General features: G+C 55.3%; 2 protein-coding genes across 3 annotated transcripts in view; one reads left to right on the forward strand and one right to left on the reverse strand.

Moving 5' to 3' along the window:
• The first annotated feature begins 1,699 nt into the window (after positions 1–1,699).
• CD74 (CD74 molecule) lies at positions 1,700–11,192 on the forward strand. 2 transcript variants are annotated; one of them, XM_045551381.1, is made up of 9 exons: positions 1,700–1,937; positions 5,909–6,081; positions 6,306–6,385; positions 6,939–7,001; positions 8,050–8,145; positions 8,466–8,553; positions 9,597–9,788; positions 10,306–10,368; positions 10,673–11,192. In XM_045551381.1, the coding sequence occupies exons 1-9, from the start codon at positions 1,861–1,863 to the stop codon at positions 10,681–10,683; spliced, it is 843 nt and encodes a 280-aa protein (XP_045407337.1). In that variant the 5' UTR covers positions 1,700–1,860; the 3' UTR covers positions 10,684–11,192. The 2 variants fall into 2 exon arrangements, with proteins under 2 accessions (XP_045407337.1, XP_045407338.1); XM_045551382.1 differs by lacking the exon at positions 9,597–9,788 and having other exon boundaries at positions 1,720–1,937.
• A 1,339-nt stretch (positions 11,193–12,531) lies between these two features.
• TCOF1 (treacle ribosome biogenesis factor 1) overlaps positions 12,532–20,112 on the reverse strand; it is a 37,946-nt gene continuing 30,365 nt past the window's right edge. Inside the window, exons 22-27 of the mRNA XM_045551383.1 lie at positions 19,610–19,689; positions 18,863–19,031; positions 16,301–16,849; positions 14,468–14,565; positions 13,730–13,777; positions 12,532–13,019 (exon numbers count right to left, since the gene is read on the reverse strand). Coding sequence (XP_045407339.1) covers positions 13,751–13,777; positions 14,468–14,565; positions 16,301–16,849; positions 18,863–19,031; positions 19,610–19,689 — 923 coding nt within the window. The 3' untranslated portion in view covers positions 12,532–13,019; positions 13,730–13,750. The remainder of the gene's footprint in view (positions 13,020–13,729; positions 13,778–14,467; positions 14,566–16,300; positions 16,850–18,862; positions 19,032–19,609; positions 19,690–20,112) is intronic.

The following is a 20,112-nucleotide window of genomic DNA, read 5'->3' on the forward strand; positions in this document are numbered from 1 at the left end:
TAAATCACTGCCCACTGGTGACTGAACTCAATCTCCAGCTGCTCTGCCCACCCTGGAAGTCGCAGTGGGGTGGCTCGGGGGTGAGGGTCTGAAAGTCCCAACCTTCTCATCACATGGTTGGTTCCTCTGGCAACTCGCCCCCATCCTGAAGCTATCTGGGCACTTACGGCCACCAGTATCCGATTAGCATACAAAATGACATTCCTCTCACTCCCGAGATTCTATGGAATCAGGGGCAGAGACCAAATGTATTTCTTATGTTTCAATATACAAGCCACAGACATGAGGCTGTGAACTAAAATAAAATTTTAAGGCTCACCCCCCCACAGGCTGACTAAATGGACACCCTCGTGGCCAAAGGAATATCCTAAAACTAAATTGCCTGCCAGGAGGAGGGAGGTCAGATGTGCCTCATCATACCCCCCTCCCTTCTTGTTTGTAACTCATTAACAGGCCTAAGGGTATGCAAGAGGCACCTGCAGGTCCTCAATTTACACAACAAATATATGTCCGGGTGGCTTAACTCTGGTAAACAGCAACTATGTTAAAACATTCCAAGCCTTTAGACAAAGCTTCATGTCTTTAACCAATTACAAGCCAAAGAATCTTTAAACCCACCTATAACCTGTAAGCCGCCCCACCCTCCTGCTTCGAGAAGGCCCACCTTTTCGAGCCAAACCAATGTATGAGTCCCACGTATTGATTTATGACTTTACCAGTAACCCCTGTCTCCCTGAAATGTATAAAATCAAACTGTAACCCAGCCACAGCAAGTCCACTTGCTCAAGGCCTCTTGGGTGTGGCTCTGGGTCATGGTCCTCAAATTTGGCTTAGAATAAATCTCTTTAAAATTATTTTACAGAGTTTGGCTTTGTTTCCGTTGACAAGGCGAGGAAACCTTGCCGGCACTGTCAGATCTCCCGGCACCTCCTCCAGGGCCCCCCCTGCCCTCCCTGCAGAGGCCTCGGTTCTCCTGGCTTTGAACCACACGGTTCAAGGACTAGAAGGCAGATGAGCAGAGTGGTTAGAAACACGAGCTCCACTACTTCCTGGGTGCGTGACCCTGGGCAAGCCCGTAGCCTCTCAAAGCCTCAGTGTCCCTATCTGTAAATGGAGATGATAAAACAAAACACTCCTCAAAAGGTCGCTGTAAACATTACAGGAAACAAAGCACGTCAAAAGTAAAATGTGCTGGACAAAGGAGGGCTTCGTAAGTGATGGCGAGTGTGAGTACCAGAGCCTTAAAACATGGACGCTTAGGTTCTTACAATGCTAGAGTCAGAAGGGAGCAGAGGGAACCCTGACTCCGACCTTTCTTCCCCATTTTTGAGATGACATAACTGAGGCCAGAGAAGAGGACTTGTCCAAGCTCACCGAGGGTACACAGCCCCTTTTTGCATCCACTCATCTATGGATGAGAAGGGGACACAAACAAAGACATTCTCTGCTTCAATGTGAGTTTCTGTCTAGGGAGTGGACATTTGCCTGTTTCTTGAAACAGCTAAAGAGCCGTATGAATCCAAAGGTCTGCCCAGAAACAAGTGATGAGGGCCCTGGGCAGCCAATGGGACCGTGCTGGCTTTTCTACCTGCCTGCCTGGGGAGCGCCCCTTCCTCCTCCCGCCCCGTGAAAGGCCGCTTTGCCCAAGTGGGGTATTTCCAGCTTTGTGGCTTTCACTTCCACATCTGCCAGGTGGGCGGAGTGTCCTCTTGTGGACGAATCAGATTCCTCCTCAGCACCAACTTCAAGAGGTGAGCCAGGGGTTGGGGGCCCAGACACACAGGCGGCAGTGGCGGCAGCAGCAGCAGCAGCAGTAGCAGCAGCAGCAGCAGCAGGAGCCTTGGGGAAAGAGCCAGAGCCATGGAAGACCAGCGCGACCTTATCTCCAACCATGAGCAGACGCCCATGCTGACCCAGCGCCCCGGGGCCCCAGAGAGGTACGTGTGAGCACCAGGAAAGTGCACAGATCCTGGACTGCACACAGGTGTGCGGGAGGCAGGAAGGAGGACAGCCGGGAGTCACAGAAGGGATGCGTTCAGGCTCCACTCGGACACTTTCTGGGTGATTGTGAGCAAGTCTCTGGCCCACTCTGGGCTTCGATTCCCTTAGAGCAGGGGTTTGGAACCCTCTTTGCATTAGGCCCCTGCTGAAAATCAGAAGTGAGCCCTGGGTTCTCCGCCTAGAGTTTTATAAAATATCAGGAGCTTCACAGAAACCGTCCCCCAAGCTGAGCCATGAACCCTAGGCTAGAAACCTTGGACTGGATTTGGAAAATTCCTGGATCCCAGTGGAGAAACAGTTTCTCTAAGAGACCGGTAGGAGCAGCTCTTCACAGAGGAGTTCCCTCCTAGTCACCGTGAGTGGGCCCAGGTGTTTGTACCAAGCAGGTGTCTGTAGAGTGGAGGGAGACGGACTGCTGCCATCACTGAAGGGACCGAGAGATGGTGAGGGGCAGGCAAGAAAGGAGGGACGGGCTCTGGCTAAGTTTCTGGGGCCAAGGCTTGAAGTGGGTTGTGCTCCTATCTGTGTCCCGCTCCCTGCAAGCAAGAGGCCAGAGGACCCCGGCCCCCCTCTCCCAGGCCCATATGGACTCACCCATATGTTTCCTCCCCAAAGGGGCTAGAATACAGCTACCCCAATGCCCCTACTCCCCCAATCTTCAAAAAGTCATTTGCGATCTACAGGGACTTACAGCTATAGGTGACGTCACCTGTTGCCAGGCAGAAAGGGGTTTGGGAGAGACACGCAGAGATGTCATGAGGAGCTGTGTTCTGGGGGACGAGGTAACCAGATACAGACTGTTAGAGCAGCAGCCTGTGGAAACCCCGGGGAATCCCATGGCGAGGAGGGAAGACTCCCTTGTGAGGACTGGATTCTGGTCGAAGTTCTGCCACTGTCACGTGTGACCTTGGATAAATCACTGCCTCTCCCTGAGTCTCAGTAATAATAACAACAATAGCCATACTAGTTCCCATCCACTGTGGACCTGTTTCTAGTCCTCAGTCGCTGTTAGTTATTACTACAATTATTTGCCAGACACGTAACTAAAGGCTAAACTCAATCTTAATGCTCACAGTCACCCTATGAGTCGGGTACTTTGATTCTGTCTTGTTACAGAGGGGAGGACATTGAGGCTCATATTGGTGAGTGACCTACCCAAGTTATCACAGCTAGTGAGTGTTAGGGGCAGAATTTGAACCCAGGACTAGTCTTATTTCAAAGTGTGAGCTCACTCCTCCATTTGGCCCCTTTTAGAGGTGTGATTTGTGGGGAGGGGAAGTGGGACCCCTCTGAGCTTAGGCCACCCAGTGAGTTGCGGACCCAGTGGGCTCAGTGTTCGAAGAGGGTGCCCTCTCATCACAACCTCGTCTGGTTTTCATTTAGTTCAGTTACTGCTTCTAAAACCGGCCCAGCACTGTGTGCTCAGGCCATTCCAGACGGGAGCCTGTCTGGGAGCCTTTTGTGAACACTTCTGCCTGGCAACATCTGTGTCATGATTCCTGCTAGTTCTGGTTGGCTCCTGACTTTGACCAATTACTTTTTTTTTTCTTTAAATATTTTAGGAGGCTGTGCAAAGGAGGAAATTAAGGGGGGGGGGTGTGACAACAGTTGGCACTCTACCAAAACTAGGGGACAGACGTTCAAGATTCATAAAGAGGAAGAAACTGAGATGCTAAAGTTAACTATTAGGTCCCCTGAGAATAGTACTAAGGGTTATTTATTTATAGAGTGCTAACAGCATGCTAAGTATGGAGCCAAAAGCTCTACCCTCATTATCTTATTTAACGTAACAGCCTTGGAGTAGATGTGCTTACTCGGTTTTACTCACGTGGAGAGCTTGAACCCAGTTGAGACACAAGACGAGGGACTTGTCACCATCTTTACAGGCCAGGCCACCCATTCCTTGGAAAAGCCAAGAAGTAAAATTTGTTTTCCCTTCCTGTCTAGTCTCCTCCCTTTTCCCATGAAGGGTTTTTGCTTTTTCCTTCCAGAATAACTCTTCCTTGGGCTGGACCTTAGCTCAGAAAGCACAGAGGGTGGGCAAGCAGAGAGCCAGTGAGAATAAGCCATGCCTGTGACATCATGTGTTACTAGGCAGATGGGTCTCGTGGAGTTTCCTAAGCCATCCTTGTGGATTGCTGGAGTACACAGGGTGCAGTTGCATCCCGACAATTTCCAATAGTGTCTTCCTTAGTCCGTTTTGTGCTGCTATATAGAACAGAATACCACAGACTGGGTAACAGAAATTTGATTCTCATAGTTCTGGAGGCTGACAAGTCCAAGATCAAGGCTCCGGCGTCTGGTGAGGGCTTTTTTTTTTGCTGCGTTCGCACATGGCAGAAGGCGGAAGGGCAAGAGAGAACCAATTCCTCCATCAAACCCCGTTACGAGGGCACCTAATCCCGTTCATGAGGAAGGAGCCCTCACAGCCCAGTCGCATCTCAATAGCACCACTGTGGCAACACCTGAATTTTGGAGGGGACACATCCTAACCGCAGCAGGGTCCTAGTAGCCCCTCTGCTGGGGTGAGTTGAGGGAGAACAGGTCAGGAACTCCGAGGGTCCCGGGGCAGGGTCCTTCCATCTTCCATACTGTCACATGCTCATGTGCCCCCAAACTGCATCCAGTGCCCACAGCTACAAGGGCTCCCTGAGGTCTGAGGTCTGGCCACCCCTCATCGTGCCGATGGGAAGCCCAGAGCACGTGAGAAATTCACACAGGTGCGGGCATCTATACTCCTGTGGAAATCTGCCCCACACTGGGTGGCTATCACCATTTGAGAACTTCTGTGGTCACAGTGAGTTCTGGCTTCAAAGAAGAGACCACCAAATCCTAGAATCATGGAGGTGAGGGGTGCCCGTGCGAGACGTGAGGGAATAGAGGTGCAGAGACTGGCAGGAACTTGCTCAAAGACACGTGAAGAGTCTGGGACAGAGGATGTGCCCCAGAGGGGGTGGTGTCTGGCCTGCTCCAGCCCGACATGGTCCAGTGTTCCCCCACCCCCAAAATGTCGAGCCCACTTCTCCTTTTCAGGTGGGCCACACGCTCTGCTGTCCGGGTCCTACTTCCTTCCCCTTTCTTATTAAATCTGATTCCACTGCGGCGGGGGGCCGGGGCGGGGGTCAGGTTTCGGTAATGGGTAAAAACCCCCTTTCCCCTTAAATGGTAAGTATATACAATTTTTTTTTTTTTTTGGTCAATTAAAAAACAAAACAAGGCTGGGCACGGTGGCTCATGCCTGTATTCCTATCACTTTGGGAGGCTGAGGTGGGAGGATTGCTTGAGGCCAGTTAAAGACCAGCCTGAACAAGAGCGAGACCCCATCTTCACAAAAAATAGAAAAACTAGCTGAGCATGGTGGCGTGCACCTGTAGTCCCTGCTACTTGGGAGGCTGAGGCAGGAGGATCGCTTGAACCCAGGAGTTTGAGGTTGCAGTGAGGTACGATGATGCTACTGCGATCTAGCCCAGGTGACACAGTGAGACCATATCTCAAAAAACAAAAACAAACCCCCCCCAAACAAAATTCTTTCCCCTTGAAGGCAGCCCTGATCCTCAGGAGATCCCTGTGGCAATGGGGACCTGGGGAGACCCTGCATCTCCACCCCTCATTGCACAGGTGGGACACCAAGGCCCAGAGAGGACAAGGAACTTGTCTCCATTTAACCTCGGCCCAGGGGCAGAGCTACAGGATTTCTACTTGGGAAGACTTTTGCACATCAGTGGTTGGAACAGGGGACTAGGGAATGACTTCCAAGCTAGGTTTCCATAGCCAGCTTAAAGTGTGATTATTAGGGGTGCCTTAGGGGGCTGAAGGAGATGGGGGTACACTCCTCCACTCCCAGCCACCTCCTGGGGCAGCCGCGTCAGGGGATTCTCCTCTAACCTTTCTCCCCAACCCCTACCAGGAATTGCAACCGCGGAGCCCTGTACACAGGCTTTTCTGTCCTGGTGGCTCTGCTCCTGGCGGGCCAGGCCACCACCGCCTACTTCCTGTACCAGCAGCAGGGCCGGCTGGACAAGCTGACGATCACCTCGCAGAACCTGCAGCTGGAGAGCCTGCGCATGAAGCTTCCCAAGCGTGCGTGCCCCACCGCCGTCCTGACATCCCCTGCCTGCCCCCGCCCACCCCGCTGTCCCTCACCTCGCAGACCCCATTCTTGTACCCAGCTGGGCCCACTGTCCTCTGCCTCTAGTCTGGAATTCCAGCCCCTCTTCTGGGTCTGGGATCTCAGCCCCTGGACTTGGAGACCCTTCTCCCCAGGCACCAGGGCCACACTCAAGCTGCGCTCCTTGTCCCCACAGCTCCCAAGCCCATGAGCAAGATGCGCATGGCCACCCCGTTGATGATGCAGGCGCTGCCCATGGAAGGCCTGCCCCAGGGGGTAAGGACAGCCCGGGCTGGGAGGGGAAATGCAATCTAGCCTGCATGGAGGACAGGCGCCAAGGGGGGGTGGGCAGGGAGGTGTCCTAGGAAGAGCCCAGCGGGGGAGGGGTCCTGATTGCTGGGGGAGGAGTAGGGCCCCCCCTCAGGAAGGAGGCCGTACCCCACAGGCAAAGAGCCTCTCAGGGCCAGCCCTGGGAGGAAACCCAGCCCTCTACTGTTTACAAAGTGCTTCTCAGTTCCCATGGCATCTTACTGTCCCTGCCCACTGCCAAAGCCCTCGATATCACACACACATCAATGTTTCTGTTCACAAAACTGTTTGCTGTTGACAAAGCCCTGGGCAGGAAAGCTTATGCCAGTTTGACCAGTAAGGGCATTGAGGCAGGAAGGTAAAGTGACTTGCTCACGCTCTCGTGTTTGGAGGCGGCAGACATGGGCACATCGAGTGCCTGGAACTGCAGACTCTTACCCAGACCCCAGCCGCGGGCTCCTACTCCACACGCCCTCCTCCAAGGCCAGTGCTGGTAACCCTCTGTTCCTTTCTCCCACAGCCCAAGCAGAATGCCACCAAATACGGCAACATGACAGAGGACCATGTGATGCACCTGCTCCTGGTAAGTGCAGGAGAGCCAGCCGGGAGGCCCTGCCGCCCCCACAGGGCCCTGGCAGGGCGATCTCCAAGGCCTCCACCACGCCTGGCTCACTGTAGACTTCCAGCACGTGCTCTCTGGGCTGTTGACGGAATGCAAGGGTGGCCCTTAAATGTTATATGCAGTCCAGCCTCTCCCCATTTTTTTTTTTTTTTTTTGAGACAGAGTCTGGCTCTGTTGTCCTGGCTAGAGTGCCGTGGCATCAGCCTAGCTCACAGCAACCTCAAACTCCTGGGCTCAAGCGATCCTCCTGCCTCAGCCTCCTGAGTAGCTGGGACTACAGGCATGTGCCACCATGCCCAGCTAATTTTTCTATATATATTTTTAGTTGTCCATATAATTTCTTTCTATTTTTAGTAGAGACGGGGTCTCGCTCTTGCTCAGGCTGGTCTCAAACTCCTGAGCTCAAAAGATCCACCCACCTCAGCCTCCCAGAGTGCTAGGATTACAGGCATGAGCCACCGCGCCCGGCCTCCCTCCATTTTTGAGATGGAGAAACTGAGGCCAAAAGCTTGGAAGTGCCTTAAGCAAGACACCCCTTTTTTCCTCCCTAAACTTTTAGTGCTTGTCCATTCTGCCAGGGCCTGTGCAGGGCTCAGGACTCACTGGACCCAGATCCTGAAGCCACAGGATCTCAGGCTAGTGTGGGAGACAGACAAGAGACCAGGTGATGAGAGAGGTGCAGGGGGCTTTGTGAGGAAAGAGGCAGAGGACCCGATCTAGCTTGGAACAGCCAAGGAAGTCCTCCTGGAGGAGTATGACCTGAAAGATGAGTAGGTGCTGCAGGGAGAAGACTGAGGGTCGCTGGTAGAGCTGCCTGGGGGTCTTGTAGCTGTGTAGCTGAACTGTCCTCACTCTGCCCCTCCCCTCATGGCTGAGGTCCAGGGTGCAGGCTTGGTGCAGCTCGGGTCCACTCCTCAGAATGGAGGGCCAGGGGAATACAGGCTACACATTTCACCTTGCCTGTCGGGGAGCTCTTTCTAAACATGCTTCCTGCCCTGCCACCCTGCAGAAGGCCGACCCCCTGAAGGTGTACCCGCAGCTGAAGGGGAGCTTCCCAGAGAACCTGAAACATCTGAAGAGCACCATGGAGACCCTGGACTGGAAGGTAGGTTTCCTTGTACTGGAACCCTCTTTCTGCCAATGTCCCTGGCAGGGCTGGGAAGAGGCGGGCTGAGGAAGCCATTTTCAAGGAAGCTGGAGGGGGCTTACCAGCATTCACAAAGCCCCAGGGAGCTAAGAGTGCTTGGAGTTGAGGAAGCACCTGGACAACCCCCTTGGGTCTTTAAGGGAGAACCAGGCTGCAGAGGTACCCTGGGTGTTGGGCCCCTGTCTGGCCCTCTGTTTCTGTCCCCAGGGGCAAAGCGAGGCAGGACAGGGCCTTAGTGATGACTACTGAGCCTGACCCTCCACCTCTGACCCCGTTAGGTCTTTGAGAGCTGGATGCACCAGTGGCTCTTGTTTGAGATGAGCAAGAACTCCATGGAGGAAAAGCCCACTGAGGCTCCGCCAAAAGGTACAGGGAGTGGGAGCTTTGGGGTGCCAGGGCTTCTGCGAGCTCCCTGAGCTCTCCTGCAGCTGCAGCGGCTGGGCCTTCAGCACTCCCTGACCCAAGCACCGCAGGAACCTCCCATCCTTTCTCCACTCTCACATCTGTCGCTCCTTCCTGTCTCTTCTTGGTTCGCTGCCCCCTGGGCCCCGTCTTGTCTGTGATCTGCTTTCACGCTGTAAGGGCCCACAGGTAGAGGCCTCCCCTCATGAGTGGAGGATGGCACCACACAAGGTGGCCTGGAGCAAACCCAGCCTGAAACCCACCAGGCAGGAACCCTTGTAATTGCCTTTCCCAGCACTAGCCCCGAAACCGCAGCGAGGGGCTGGGGTCGCACAGCCAGCGAGTGCCAGCCAAGGGGGCCTTGGCGTTTCCCACCTCACGGAGAATGTCCTAAACTGCAACCCCCGTCCTCTTTTTTTTACATGCTGCTACGGTCTAACATAAAGCACTGTTTTCATCCTGGTGCTGCTCTGACTAGCTGTGCAACTCTGGGCAAGTCTCTTCCCCTGGGCTTCAGTGGCCTGAAGTGGAAGGTCAGTGGCCCACCCTGCCCTGGGCCTCGATTTCTCCATGAGGTTCAGAGAAGGCACCTCACATGCTATCCTGATCAGCTCCTAGCTGATGCTTGAATTCCCTCTACAACAAATGGTAACCCCATTTCTACTTGGGAACTCTTGGTAACAGGAAACGGACATACCAAGGCGTCTACTGCTTTTCTCTAAAGATCAGAATCATAGGTACAATTCCAAACTTTGGTGGGCTTTGAGTATCAGAAGAAATCGTCAAGTTCTGGAGTGAATTAGACACATTGCCATTCACTTCCTCTTTGATCTTGGACCTTGTTGGGCTAGGCCTCAGCTTTCCCATCTGCGTAATGGGTAGAGTGAGCAAAGCCACTTGGGCAGAAGGCATCAGGCCCACAGCAGTGGTGTGTGGGTCTCTGGCTCTGCTGAGACTGCAGTCCAGAGCCCACTCCCTCATTGTCTTCATCATGCCTGTCGCTTCAGTACTGACCAAGTGCCAGGAGGAGGTCAGCCGCATCCCCGCCGTCCACCCAGGCACGTTCCGTCCCAAGTGCGACGAGAACGGCAACTATATGCCGCTCCAGTGCTATGGGAGCATCGGCTACTGCTGGTGCGTCTTCCCCAACGGCACCGAGGTCCCCCACACCAGGAGCCGTGGGCACCATAACTGCAGTGGTAAGCAGTGGCCACTGTGCTAGCGAGAGTCGGAGGACCAGAAAGGACTAGGAAGGTTGAAGGGCAAGAGGTCCCCCCTGGAGCACATGGGACCGGGACGCTTGCAATGCAGCTCCCAGGGGGCGCAGCTCCCAGGGGGCAGCCACCGTCAGCATGCGTCTAGCCCTTTGTCCATCCACTCACCAGCGCATTCCTCGTCTGCCCACTTATTGTCTCTCCATCCACACTTGTCTACATTTGTTCATTTATCCTTCCATCTTTCCTCCGTGATCTTCATTCATCCACGCACCGTCCTCCTGCATCCAGGAGTCCTACAGATCCACCCGTCTTTCATCACCCCCTTCCTTGGCCTTGCTCTCCCAAGCCCCCAACCACACCTCTTCACTGCAGCTGCAGGGGCTTCCTTTCAGGCCTGCCTTCCCAGCCACTAAGCTGCACTAGCGGGAAGAACTGCCCTCAGGCATCTTGGGTGGGGCAGGCGGCAGGCAGGGAACGATGGATTTGCTCTCCTTTGCAGAGCCACAGGACATGGAGGACCTGTCTTCTGGGCTGGGCCTGACCAAGCAGGAGCCGAGCCTAGGTAAGGGCCTTGCAGAGGCGGATCTGGTCACCAGAAGCTGATCCCCAGCGGGCCGCCGGTTCCTTCACTGGCAGAAGAGGGAGCCTGACCCTGGGCCATTCTCTGACATCCCTGGGATGACCAATTCATAGATGAGCAACAGGGTTGTGGGGGGTACATGAACCCATGAAAATCAGTATCTGTACTCGAGCAGGGGGCAGTGGAGGGTTGACAGTCCTAGACTCTGCAGACCCAGGATGCTGGGGAGGGGCAGGGACAATGAACGGGTGACCCCAACCTCAATTTGCTGCTTCTCTCTCCATAGTCGTGGCGTGAGAACAGCAGAGGCGGTCTCCAGCACCCAGCCAGCCTGCACGGCCACAGCTTTCTTGTTCCCCTCTGCCCCCCAACTCTAGCCCCTCCCCCCTACCTACCCTCACCCCCTGCACCTCATTCCATGAGACTCTGGCGCCTGGCTCTCCATCATCCTTGGACTTGAAAAATCAAGTCACAACAGCACAGAGGCAGCAGGGCCCTGCTGCCCAATCCTCACCTGTCAACAGAGATGCAACGCCAGGGTGGACCAAAAGCTAGGTAGACCTCCATTTCTGACATCACAGCAGCCTCCAGCATGGGGCTCTGAGATCCCATGGATGAGGTGGAAAGGCACGGGGAGAAGGGACAACCCTGACCCAACCCCAGGCTGGACACATTTGCTGCCCACCTCTGCCCTCTTCCCCCACGACCCTCCTCACTCTCTGCCAACCTAGTGCCCTCTGCTCAGCCATGCTTGTCATCACCCTCAGGGCCACAGCTCATGTAAGAATAAAAGGTAGTGAGTAGAACACTCCGGCTCCTGGCTCTTCTGTCGGTATCTGGATCGGTTTGCTCCAAGGAGGTAAACGAAGGCCCTAAATTCAGCCATCCGGTGGGAGAATGCAGCCCAAGGAGCCCAAACAGAGATGCCCGTGGGGCTGTAGTCTTTGGACACAGACACATCTGGCTGCATGTTTAACACATACGTGCAAAGAAATAGGCCCTTGCCTAGTTTTTTAAGCACGAGTTCCTGTTGGTCAAGCTTTCATTTTCCCATGTCCCCAATTTCATTTCTATACTAAGAACAGTGCGAGTGTGATGACAGATGGCAGCCAACGTAGGGCCCCCGTGTCAGGGACGAACAGGAGGTGGGGGACTGCAGAACTGGGTGCCCATGCCTGCCGAGGGGCCGGGTGCTCTTCAGCTCTCACTGGCTGCTGCCGGGAGAAAGCACAGGCCCTGTTGCCAAATTTGCTGACCTTTCAAGAGGAGCCAGAAATCCAGAACATCAGTGAAGTTGCTCCATTTTTAAGTTTAAAGACATGCTGTGGGTCAATGAGGATGCTACTGTGCAGCCTCTGTTCTAGACCAACAGGCTCGCAGGGCAAAGAGGCCACGGCGGGGAGGGCCCGGCCTAAGGCCCCGGGTCAAGGGCGCAGCTGGAAGTCAGCGGTGTCTCCAGCCCAGTGTTCCTTTTCTGCACGGCCCTGGCTGTCTCTAGCAAAGAGCTGCGAGCTTTGGAGAGAAATCCCCAGGACCTCTGGTACTCCACACTGCTCTGGGCCCAGGGAAGCGGCCTTTGCCCTTCCAGGTTGGAACAGCAAGAGACACCCTTTGCTACTCCCCCACCCACAGCTCCATCCACACCCAAGCCACCGCCAAGTCCCGTGGACATCACCCGACGTGTCTTTCCAGTTCATGCACCTCTTGCCCTCGCCACCATGGAACCATCGCTACCTGGATGTGAGGCCATCTCACTCCTCACTGGTTTTCCTGCTGTTGCTGTGCCTGCCACAGCTATCCTCCCCCATGAGCCTCGAAAGCCAGCCCCCAAGGTGGCTCCTGCTGTCCCCTTCCATTTTTTGCCTCTAGGTGTTTGCATGACCTACTCTGGATTCGGGACGCCAACCGTGACCCTCCCTCAGCTCTCCTTTAGTTTAGATGCCACCTCTTCCAGGACGCCTTCCCCACCAATGCCGTACCCGGGGCGCTGCCCCAGTCTTTCTCTGGCAAACTGCCCGTCCCACCCTCCACAGAATCCCAGAGCCTCGATGCACAGTCAAGGAGTCCTGGGTGTTGGCCAGACTGCCCCTTCCAAGAGTAAGCCAACTGCAATGCGTCTGCCCCAGATGCACTGGAACTTGCACCTCTCCCTCAAGTCTTTTATTTTCTGAGTTTAAAAAAAAAAGAAAGAAAAAAAACCCCAACACAACCAAAAAAACTGACAAGAGGAGGACAAAGCCTCGGGATGCGCCAAAGACCACATGGCAGGAGACGAGCTGCAGGTGGGGCCAAGCTGAGTCTGCAGAGACTTCCTTGGGTGGAAAGTCCCGAGGCCTTGGGCATTTGCGGTTTGCCAGGGGAGAGGCGGGTCGTTTAGAAAAATATATATACTGTACACATCTATACGAAGCGCCCTGTGGTGGGGGCAGGTGTGGCCGAGGTCACGGGAGCTGGGCCCACATTCTTCTGGGACCAGCCTCCCTGCAGGCTCACTGGCTTGGCCAGCACAGGGACCCTGCAGCTGGCTGTCGTCTTCTTCGGGAGGGAAGTTAAAAATTCAGTTCCAACTCATGGCGGGCAGAGGTAGGCCGAGGTCAGAGGCATGGGATGGTCACCACTTGGCTAAGAGATCCCTGGGGGAAGGAAACACATTCAGATGTAAGATTTTTTGACCTGTTTCTTCATCAAGGACAATAAAACCTGGCATCTCCAATGCAGGGGAGGGGCATTAACTGACCACAGTGGCCGTTTGTTAGCACTTGGTACACCCTGGGACTCAGGCTGAGTGTGTCAGTGTTCAGCGCCGCGTAAGCCTCACCAGCAGCCTCGGAGGAAGGTTCTGTGTGAACCCCCATCTACAGGAGGCTGGGTGACACGGGTCAGCGCAGCCAGTGGAGCAGTTAACTCTGTCACCACCTCCTGGTGGGGCCTTTCCTCCACAGGGAGGCAGAGATCATTATGACGGCTCACCCCGAGCAAACCGTCTTCCTTCCCAAGAGGAAATGCCCAACATTACAGGATCGCAAGGAAAGAAACCGGACAGGCACGAGGGAGAGACCAGGCTGTACCCGACCTCACCTGCACATGGGCACCACCCAGCGCCCACCCACTAAGGCAAGCACAGCACCTTCACGCAGGGCACACTTGCTGTCAATCACTACCCTTACAGTTCTGGATCCTTCTGCTGCTGCAGTGCCGGCTCCAGACAATCGGCCCACAGGCCCCACAGGAATGGAACCCCTTCCCCACCTGTGAGGTCAGGTCCGCCTGGCTCTCTGGGACCACAGTGGGCGCCGGAGCTGCCCTCCCGCCCCAAATGCCCAGGGTCGGTCGGGAAGTGTACCTGCACCTGGCGCCTGTGCCCTCACACGGTCGGCTCTGCCGTCTTCTTCTGCGAGAAGGGAAGTGTGAGAGGCTCTCAGACCTGCAGCTCCTCCCCACCCGCCGCCGTCCCGGCCTCCTGAGCACCGGCGGCTCCCCCGGAACAGACACTGGGTCTGCAGGGCCCCGCAGGGCAGGGACAGTGCCTCAGGCAGCCTCCGGGAGGGAGCCCAGGGCCCCGCAGCAACAGATGTTCAGCTTGGACACAGCTGCAGCCTCGCCGGCCACGGTGACAACTTCCGCTGTGTCTATGGTGCGGGGCCCCGGGCTATAAAGGCAGCCCCTGTTCAGGGCATCAGGCTTTGACACCCATGATGTAGACAGAGGGGGAACCCCTGCCAGCCGGGACACACACAGCCCAGATAGCGTTTCCTCTCACCTGGAAACCTGCAAGAGCCTACTGTTCTCCCTGTCCCCTGTCCCTGGGGACCTCGCCTTCCTTCACTCTCCCTGTGCCAGCATCCTTCTACCTCACAGACAAGACACTTCCATGGCTTCCACATGTTCAGAGGAGGGGACATGCTCTCCTGGCCTCTTTCCTAGTGTGTCACAACGCATGAGGTCCCCCAGCAGACCCGCAGCATGGAAAGTGAGCAGAGACTGGGTCTGGTGTGTGGCAAGAGCTAACATTCACCCTGGGATTTGGTTTGGGCTCCTTTTCTGGCCTGAGGACCCCCCGCCCCCTTGGAATCCACTCTACCTTTTTCTTCTTTTTCTTTTGGACTGGTAATTCAGGGTCTTTGGTTGAGGTCTTTTTTGCTTTCTTCTTCTTTTCCTTTTTTTCCTTGTCTTTTTTTTCTGAGGGAAGAAAGTAAACTTCCTGAGCAACAGATGGTGGTCTTGAGTGTTGGCAACAATGTCGGGAGGCACCCAGGGGCAGGGCTCCAGAGACCCTACACCTCACCCTGCCAGCTCTGCCGACACCATGGGGAGCCATCAGCCACGGTCACCATCCCATGGCCAGCATGCCTGTCCCTCAGGGGCCAGCCTCATGACTTCTGTCCCATCCACAGACCATCTGGACTAGTACTTTTTCTTTTTGAGACAGGGTCCCACTCTGTTGCCTGGGCTAGAGTGCAGTGGCGTGATCATAGCTCACTGCAGCCTTGAACTCCTAAGCTCAAGTGATCCTCCTACTTCAGCCTTCCAATTAGCTGGGACTACAGGCACACCTGCAGTCACCACGTCTGGCCAATTTTTGAAATTTTTTTGTAGAGACTGAATCTTGTTATGTTGCTCAGGCTGGTGTCAAAACTCTTGACCTCCTGCCTCAGCCTCCCAAAGTGAGCCACTGTGCCTGGCCTGGATGGACTACTACTATTTTTCTCTAAATTAACTCACTTCTAAAAACTCCTGCACATTTATTTAAAAAGGACACTACCTGGCTGGCCAGGCGCAGTGGCTCATGCCTGTAATCCTAGCACTCTGGGAGGCCAAGGTGGGAGGATTCCTCAAGGTCAGGAGTTCCAGACTAGCCTGAGCAAGAGCGAGACCCCTGTCTCTACTAAAAAATAGAAAGAAATTAACCAGACAACTAAAAATATATAGAAAAAATTAGCCGGGCATGGTGGTGCATGCCTGTAGTCCCAGCTACCCGGGAGGCTGAGGCAGTAGCATTGCTTGAGCCCAGGAGTTTGAGGTTGCTGTGAGCTAGGCTGACGCCACGGCACTCTAGCCCGGGGAACAGAGTGAGACTCTATCTCAAAAAAAAAAAAAAAAAAATAAATAAATAAATAAAAAGGACACTAGCTATCCCTACTAGAAATGGGAATCCAGCACAGTTCTGAGCACCAAGGGGCTGCACGTCCGGCTCTAAGGGTGCCCGGCTCTCGCTCTAGAATGAGCTGGTTCTCTGGGCATCTACACGGTCTCATTCACCGCTTCGCCACCACCCAGGGCAGTGCTGAGTGCTGCCTACATCTGTGACCCCAAACGCCTCTACTGCGGAGCCACGGTTTTCCACCTAGAAAATGGGAATGAGATATCACCTACTGGATGGGGCTGGCATGAGCATTAAACGAGGGCCTACTATGTGCAGAGTCTGGCACAGAGCTCAGTAGGGGCCACTAATACTACCAAGGGGACACTGATGTCTAGAGAGGACAGGGCTCGAGACGGGGACTCAGGCATTCTGGTTCCTGGTCCCTTCTGCACCCAGGGAGCTGGCTGGAGAAGCAGGTTCCCCCAAGATCGGCTGACTTGGCTTGAGGGGAAAGAGGACACGATTCCCTGTCCTTGTCCAGGCTACAGCCTAAGCTTGGCCCTTCCAAAAGCCTGAGGCTGAAGATGTGACTGTTGGGTACCGAGAGTGAGCACCCTGGGCTCTGGGAGCCTCCCCAACAGCACTGGCCCAGATGCTCTGGAATCCAGTTCTGGCTTTACCGCTAGCTGAACCCTGGGCCTGGACAAACGACTGCTCAGCCTCTCCTTTTTATGAGAGGAATGAGACCAGGTGCTGGCTGGGGGTCCCTCCCCGCCCCACTGGGGTACCCGGCAGCCCTTGGCATGGGCCTGGGGAAGCGAAGTCACTTACTCTTGTCGGATTTCTTCTCTTTCTTGATCTTTGGGTTGCTTTGACCGCCACCCTCCACCTTCACCACCCCCTTCGGAAGCTCCCCTTTTGGCTTGTCCTTGGTCCCCTGGGAGCCAGGAGACCCCTTCCCCTTCTTCTCCTTGACGTCACCACTTGCTCTGTCTTTCTTTGCTTTCCCCTTGGAAGTCACGGAGGCCTTTTCTGGGGACACAGTGCCCTCCCCGCCTTCCCCAGCGGCCAGCTGTTTCTTCTTCTTGCTCTTGGGGGCCTTGGTAGCCAGCTGGTCTCCTGACAGCTTCCGCTTGCGGCCCTTCTTGCTGCTCTCCTTGGTGGCATCCGTGGCCTTCTTCTTTTCCTGCTCCAGCAGCTCCGCGAGGACCTTTGCCACTGAGGCCTGCACCTGGGCCTCACTGAGGGGCCAGGCCTCTCCCAGGAGACGCTGGGTGATGTCGTTCTGCAGCGCCAGTGTTGATGCTTGGGGGTTCCCAGCCCCCTTCTTGGGCTTCCGGGGCTTCTGAGGCACGGTGCCTGAAGCGGCCTCCTTTTTGCCTATGGAGAAAGAACTTGGGGTCACGGATCTGGGAGAGTTGGGGGACAGATCTTACGGTATGTGAGAGTTTAGGGGGTACAGCTCCACTTTTTCTTACAGTGGCACAGATGGAGACAGCAAAGCTCAGCAGTCACTCTGTCCCACCCAGTCTCCTAAGCTCACACTTTCCTACCAGCTGCACACCCTGATCTCACTTCTAACTTAAAGCTTTTTCCTTTTGTCTCCTCACCAAAAACTCCCCTCAAGTTAGGGCTGAGGACAGAAAACAACTCTAGAATGTTAATGAGAGCCTGAAATCTGTCAGCGAGCTGAAAGGTCAGGGAGATGGCGTCCAGAGCTGGGAGGAAGGGGACCTGGTTCTTCCAACTTGCTATGTGATCCTGGCCAGGACCCAGCTCCTCCTGGGTCTCAGTCTCCCTGTCTGCAGACTGAGGGTTAGATGAACAGTGAGGCCCCCGTTATACACGGTAGGTTTACAATAAAATGCAGGCCATGCAGACACTCAGCTCATGCCTACCCACATGGCCCTTCCGGCCAGGGGTCCGGGGGGCTGGGGGGCGCTGGGAGCAGTGCATAGGCACAAGGCGGCTGACTAAGCAGGTTTACCGCCTGCCAGAGCGACTTCTGGTGCAGCCTTTGTTTAGAATTTTCCACGCCTCTGCTTGCCTTTGATAATTGTGTGCTGACTACATGTGTAAAAAAAACCTTCCACAGCCCCCTCTAAAATGTCTCCTTGTCGCACCCGCCTCTCACAGAGAGCGCTGGGGAAGAAAGTGAGCAACGGCGCCTCTTCTGACCCAGCACTGGGCAGGCTGCAGCCGGAAGCCCAGGACTGGGTCCCATCTCTGCCTTAACTTCCCAGGTGACCCAGGCAGTTGTCTGCCCCATGCTGGGCCTCATGGGCACAAAGCCCCTACACAGCAGGCTCTGAAAGGTGGCCCAGTGCTTTGGCCCTGGAGGTGTTCGTCTTAAAGAGGGGCCCAGGTGGGCACACCGTGTCACACAAGGCTGGGGGCTGCTCCCGCCATGTGCAGTGAGCCTGACAGCGCCTCTCAGCACTGTGTAGGGTCTCCAGCAGCTTCTGGCTCCAGAGCTGTGGTGGGCCAGGGGAAGTGGGTGGGGCAAGCTGAGCAGAGGGCCCCATGATGGATGGAGGCCCAGTTCTGTCCTTTGGTGATTCCTCATGAGGGGAGAAGCTATCTGGAGAGGAGCTGGGGAGGGCACAGTTGGCCCTGGCAATCCCTTTCCCCAGAGCCCACTTCTCTGCTTCTTGTCTGCAAACAACCCAAGACACCAAGGCTAGGGAACCTCTAGAGCTGTCCCAGATGTGCCCAATTCAGATACTTGCTTCTTAGCTCTGGCAGAGTCAGGGACAGTGGATGTCCCAGGCTGGGTGACTTGAGTACTCCACTCTGCCCTCCAAATAGCATGTGACCATTTTCTGTGCATGCCATGCCTTGATACAGACTGGATGCATCAACCTCTGCTGCGTCTGGGGCCCACAGTGGCCAGGGGCTTGTCTAAGGCTTTGGAGCAAGTCAGAACAGCCCTGGGGCCAGTCCATTCCTGGCGTCTCTTCCATGCGCTGGAGATTCCTCCAAACATAACTCTCAGCCTTTTGTCTGCTACCCTCCAAGTCCCTGCTCCCCATACCGTGAGCCCATTTGCTGCGAAGAAAAGTCGACAAGGATGGCAGGAGAGCGCCAGGGCCTACTGCACAAGCCAAGGCGCCGCTTCGTCTAAGGCAGGGGCTATCCTACCGGTGCATTAGCACCCCCAGGGCTGGATAAACGCCAACCTCTAGGCTGTCCCAGACCATGGCAGCCGGACACCTGGGCATGGGGCCCCACCTACACTGCGATGAGCACCTCCAGGCCCAATGCGTGGCCACAGGTCTCACTGCCTCCAGCCAGACAGGACCATGCTGGTGGGACTGCTGCTGGGGGAGGGATGAGGGGGCCCACAGCCTTGTCCCTCCATGTCCTGTGTCTCTCCTGCAGCCCTCAACTCACCTGTTTTAAGGGATGTGATGCCTGCTGCCTGCTGGGGCTCGGCCTCCCGCTTGCCATCTGGGTCATCTTTGATGGCCGGAGTCGAGGAAACTGAGGGGTTGGAGTCTGGCCTGGGAGTGGCCTTTGAGGCCTGGGAATTGGCTGGGGTCACATAACCTGAGAGGAGAGACTGAAGAAGCCCAGTGTGAACGAGGCCGCACCCCCACCCCACCCAGCCCGCCAGGCACAGTCTGCAGCCAGAAAACCAGCCCAGGGACTAGGATGGGTCCTGCCCAGTCAGTGCAGAGGGGGTGGGCACTAAGGCCCAGAGGGGGACTTCCTGAACTATTTGAATTAATACACTTTTTAGGTAGACAGATTTGAAAAGAAAATTCCTTATTATTAATGCAAACAGAAAATCACCAGTGCTTGCCACATATAGATACCTTAAGAGAAATCTGTTAAAGAATGTTTTTGTCGAGTATCACCTAGAATCAAAGTCAATCCTTTCCACCGAGCCCAAGGGTTAAGTACTCAGAGGGTTAAGTACTCCCGGCTCTACCGAATAGAGCCCTGGAGGAGGAAACAGCCTGGCTGTACTCTGTTGGCTGGGCCACACCTGGTGCCCTGCAGACATTACCTTGCCCCAGGCCCCTGGGAAGAGGGAGGGCCCAGCCCCCTGCCCTGAGGGACCAGGTGGATGGCAGCCGGGCCTGGTGCTCTAGGTCCAAGACTTTCGAGGCTGCCAGTCCTCCCTCTTGCAGTTACCTGGGAAGGCGCCATCACCTCATCCTCGCTGGACTCTGTGGTCTCCTCCACCAAGGTCTCCCTGCTGGCGGTGGCTGGACCTACAGGAGAAGCACAGGTATCTTGTTGGTGGTCTTGGGTGGCCCCTGCCAGCCAGGCAGGGCAGAGCCTTCAGCAGGGCTCCGTGATGCCCTGGTCTCTGTAGGTTCCTACCCTCCTGCCCAAGGCTTCCTATTGCTTCCCACAAAATTCCATGCTGTTCACAGCATTCTAGGTGAGAAACCTGAATGCCAAAACCTTCATTTCTAATTCTCGAGGCCCCACTTACATTTTCCTGCTCTCCCCCATGGGGGAGGCAAGGCCCTGAAGCTTTGGGGAATCAGTGAAGGGAGGCTGGTATCAAAAAGCTGAGTGGCCACACAGCAAAGCAGGTCTCTGACCATCTGGACAGACTCCCGCACGGAGCCGCACGGGGGGAACTGGGGCCCAGTGCAGGAGGACCTGCCTAAGGTCACAGAACAAGT

Source organism: Lemur catta, chromosome 5 (genome assembly GCF_020740605.2).
Source record: "Lemur catta isolate mLemCat1 chromosome 5, mLemCat1.pri, whole genome shotgun sequence".
NCBI lineage: Eukaryota > Metazoa > Chordata > Mammalia > Primates > Lemuridae > Lemur > Lemur catta.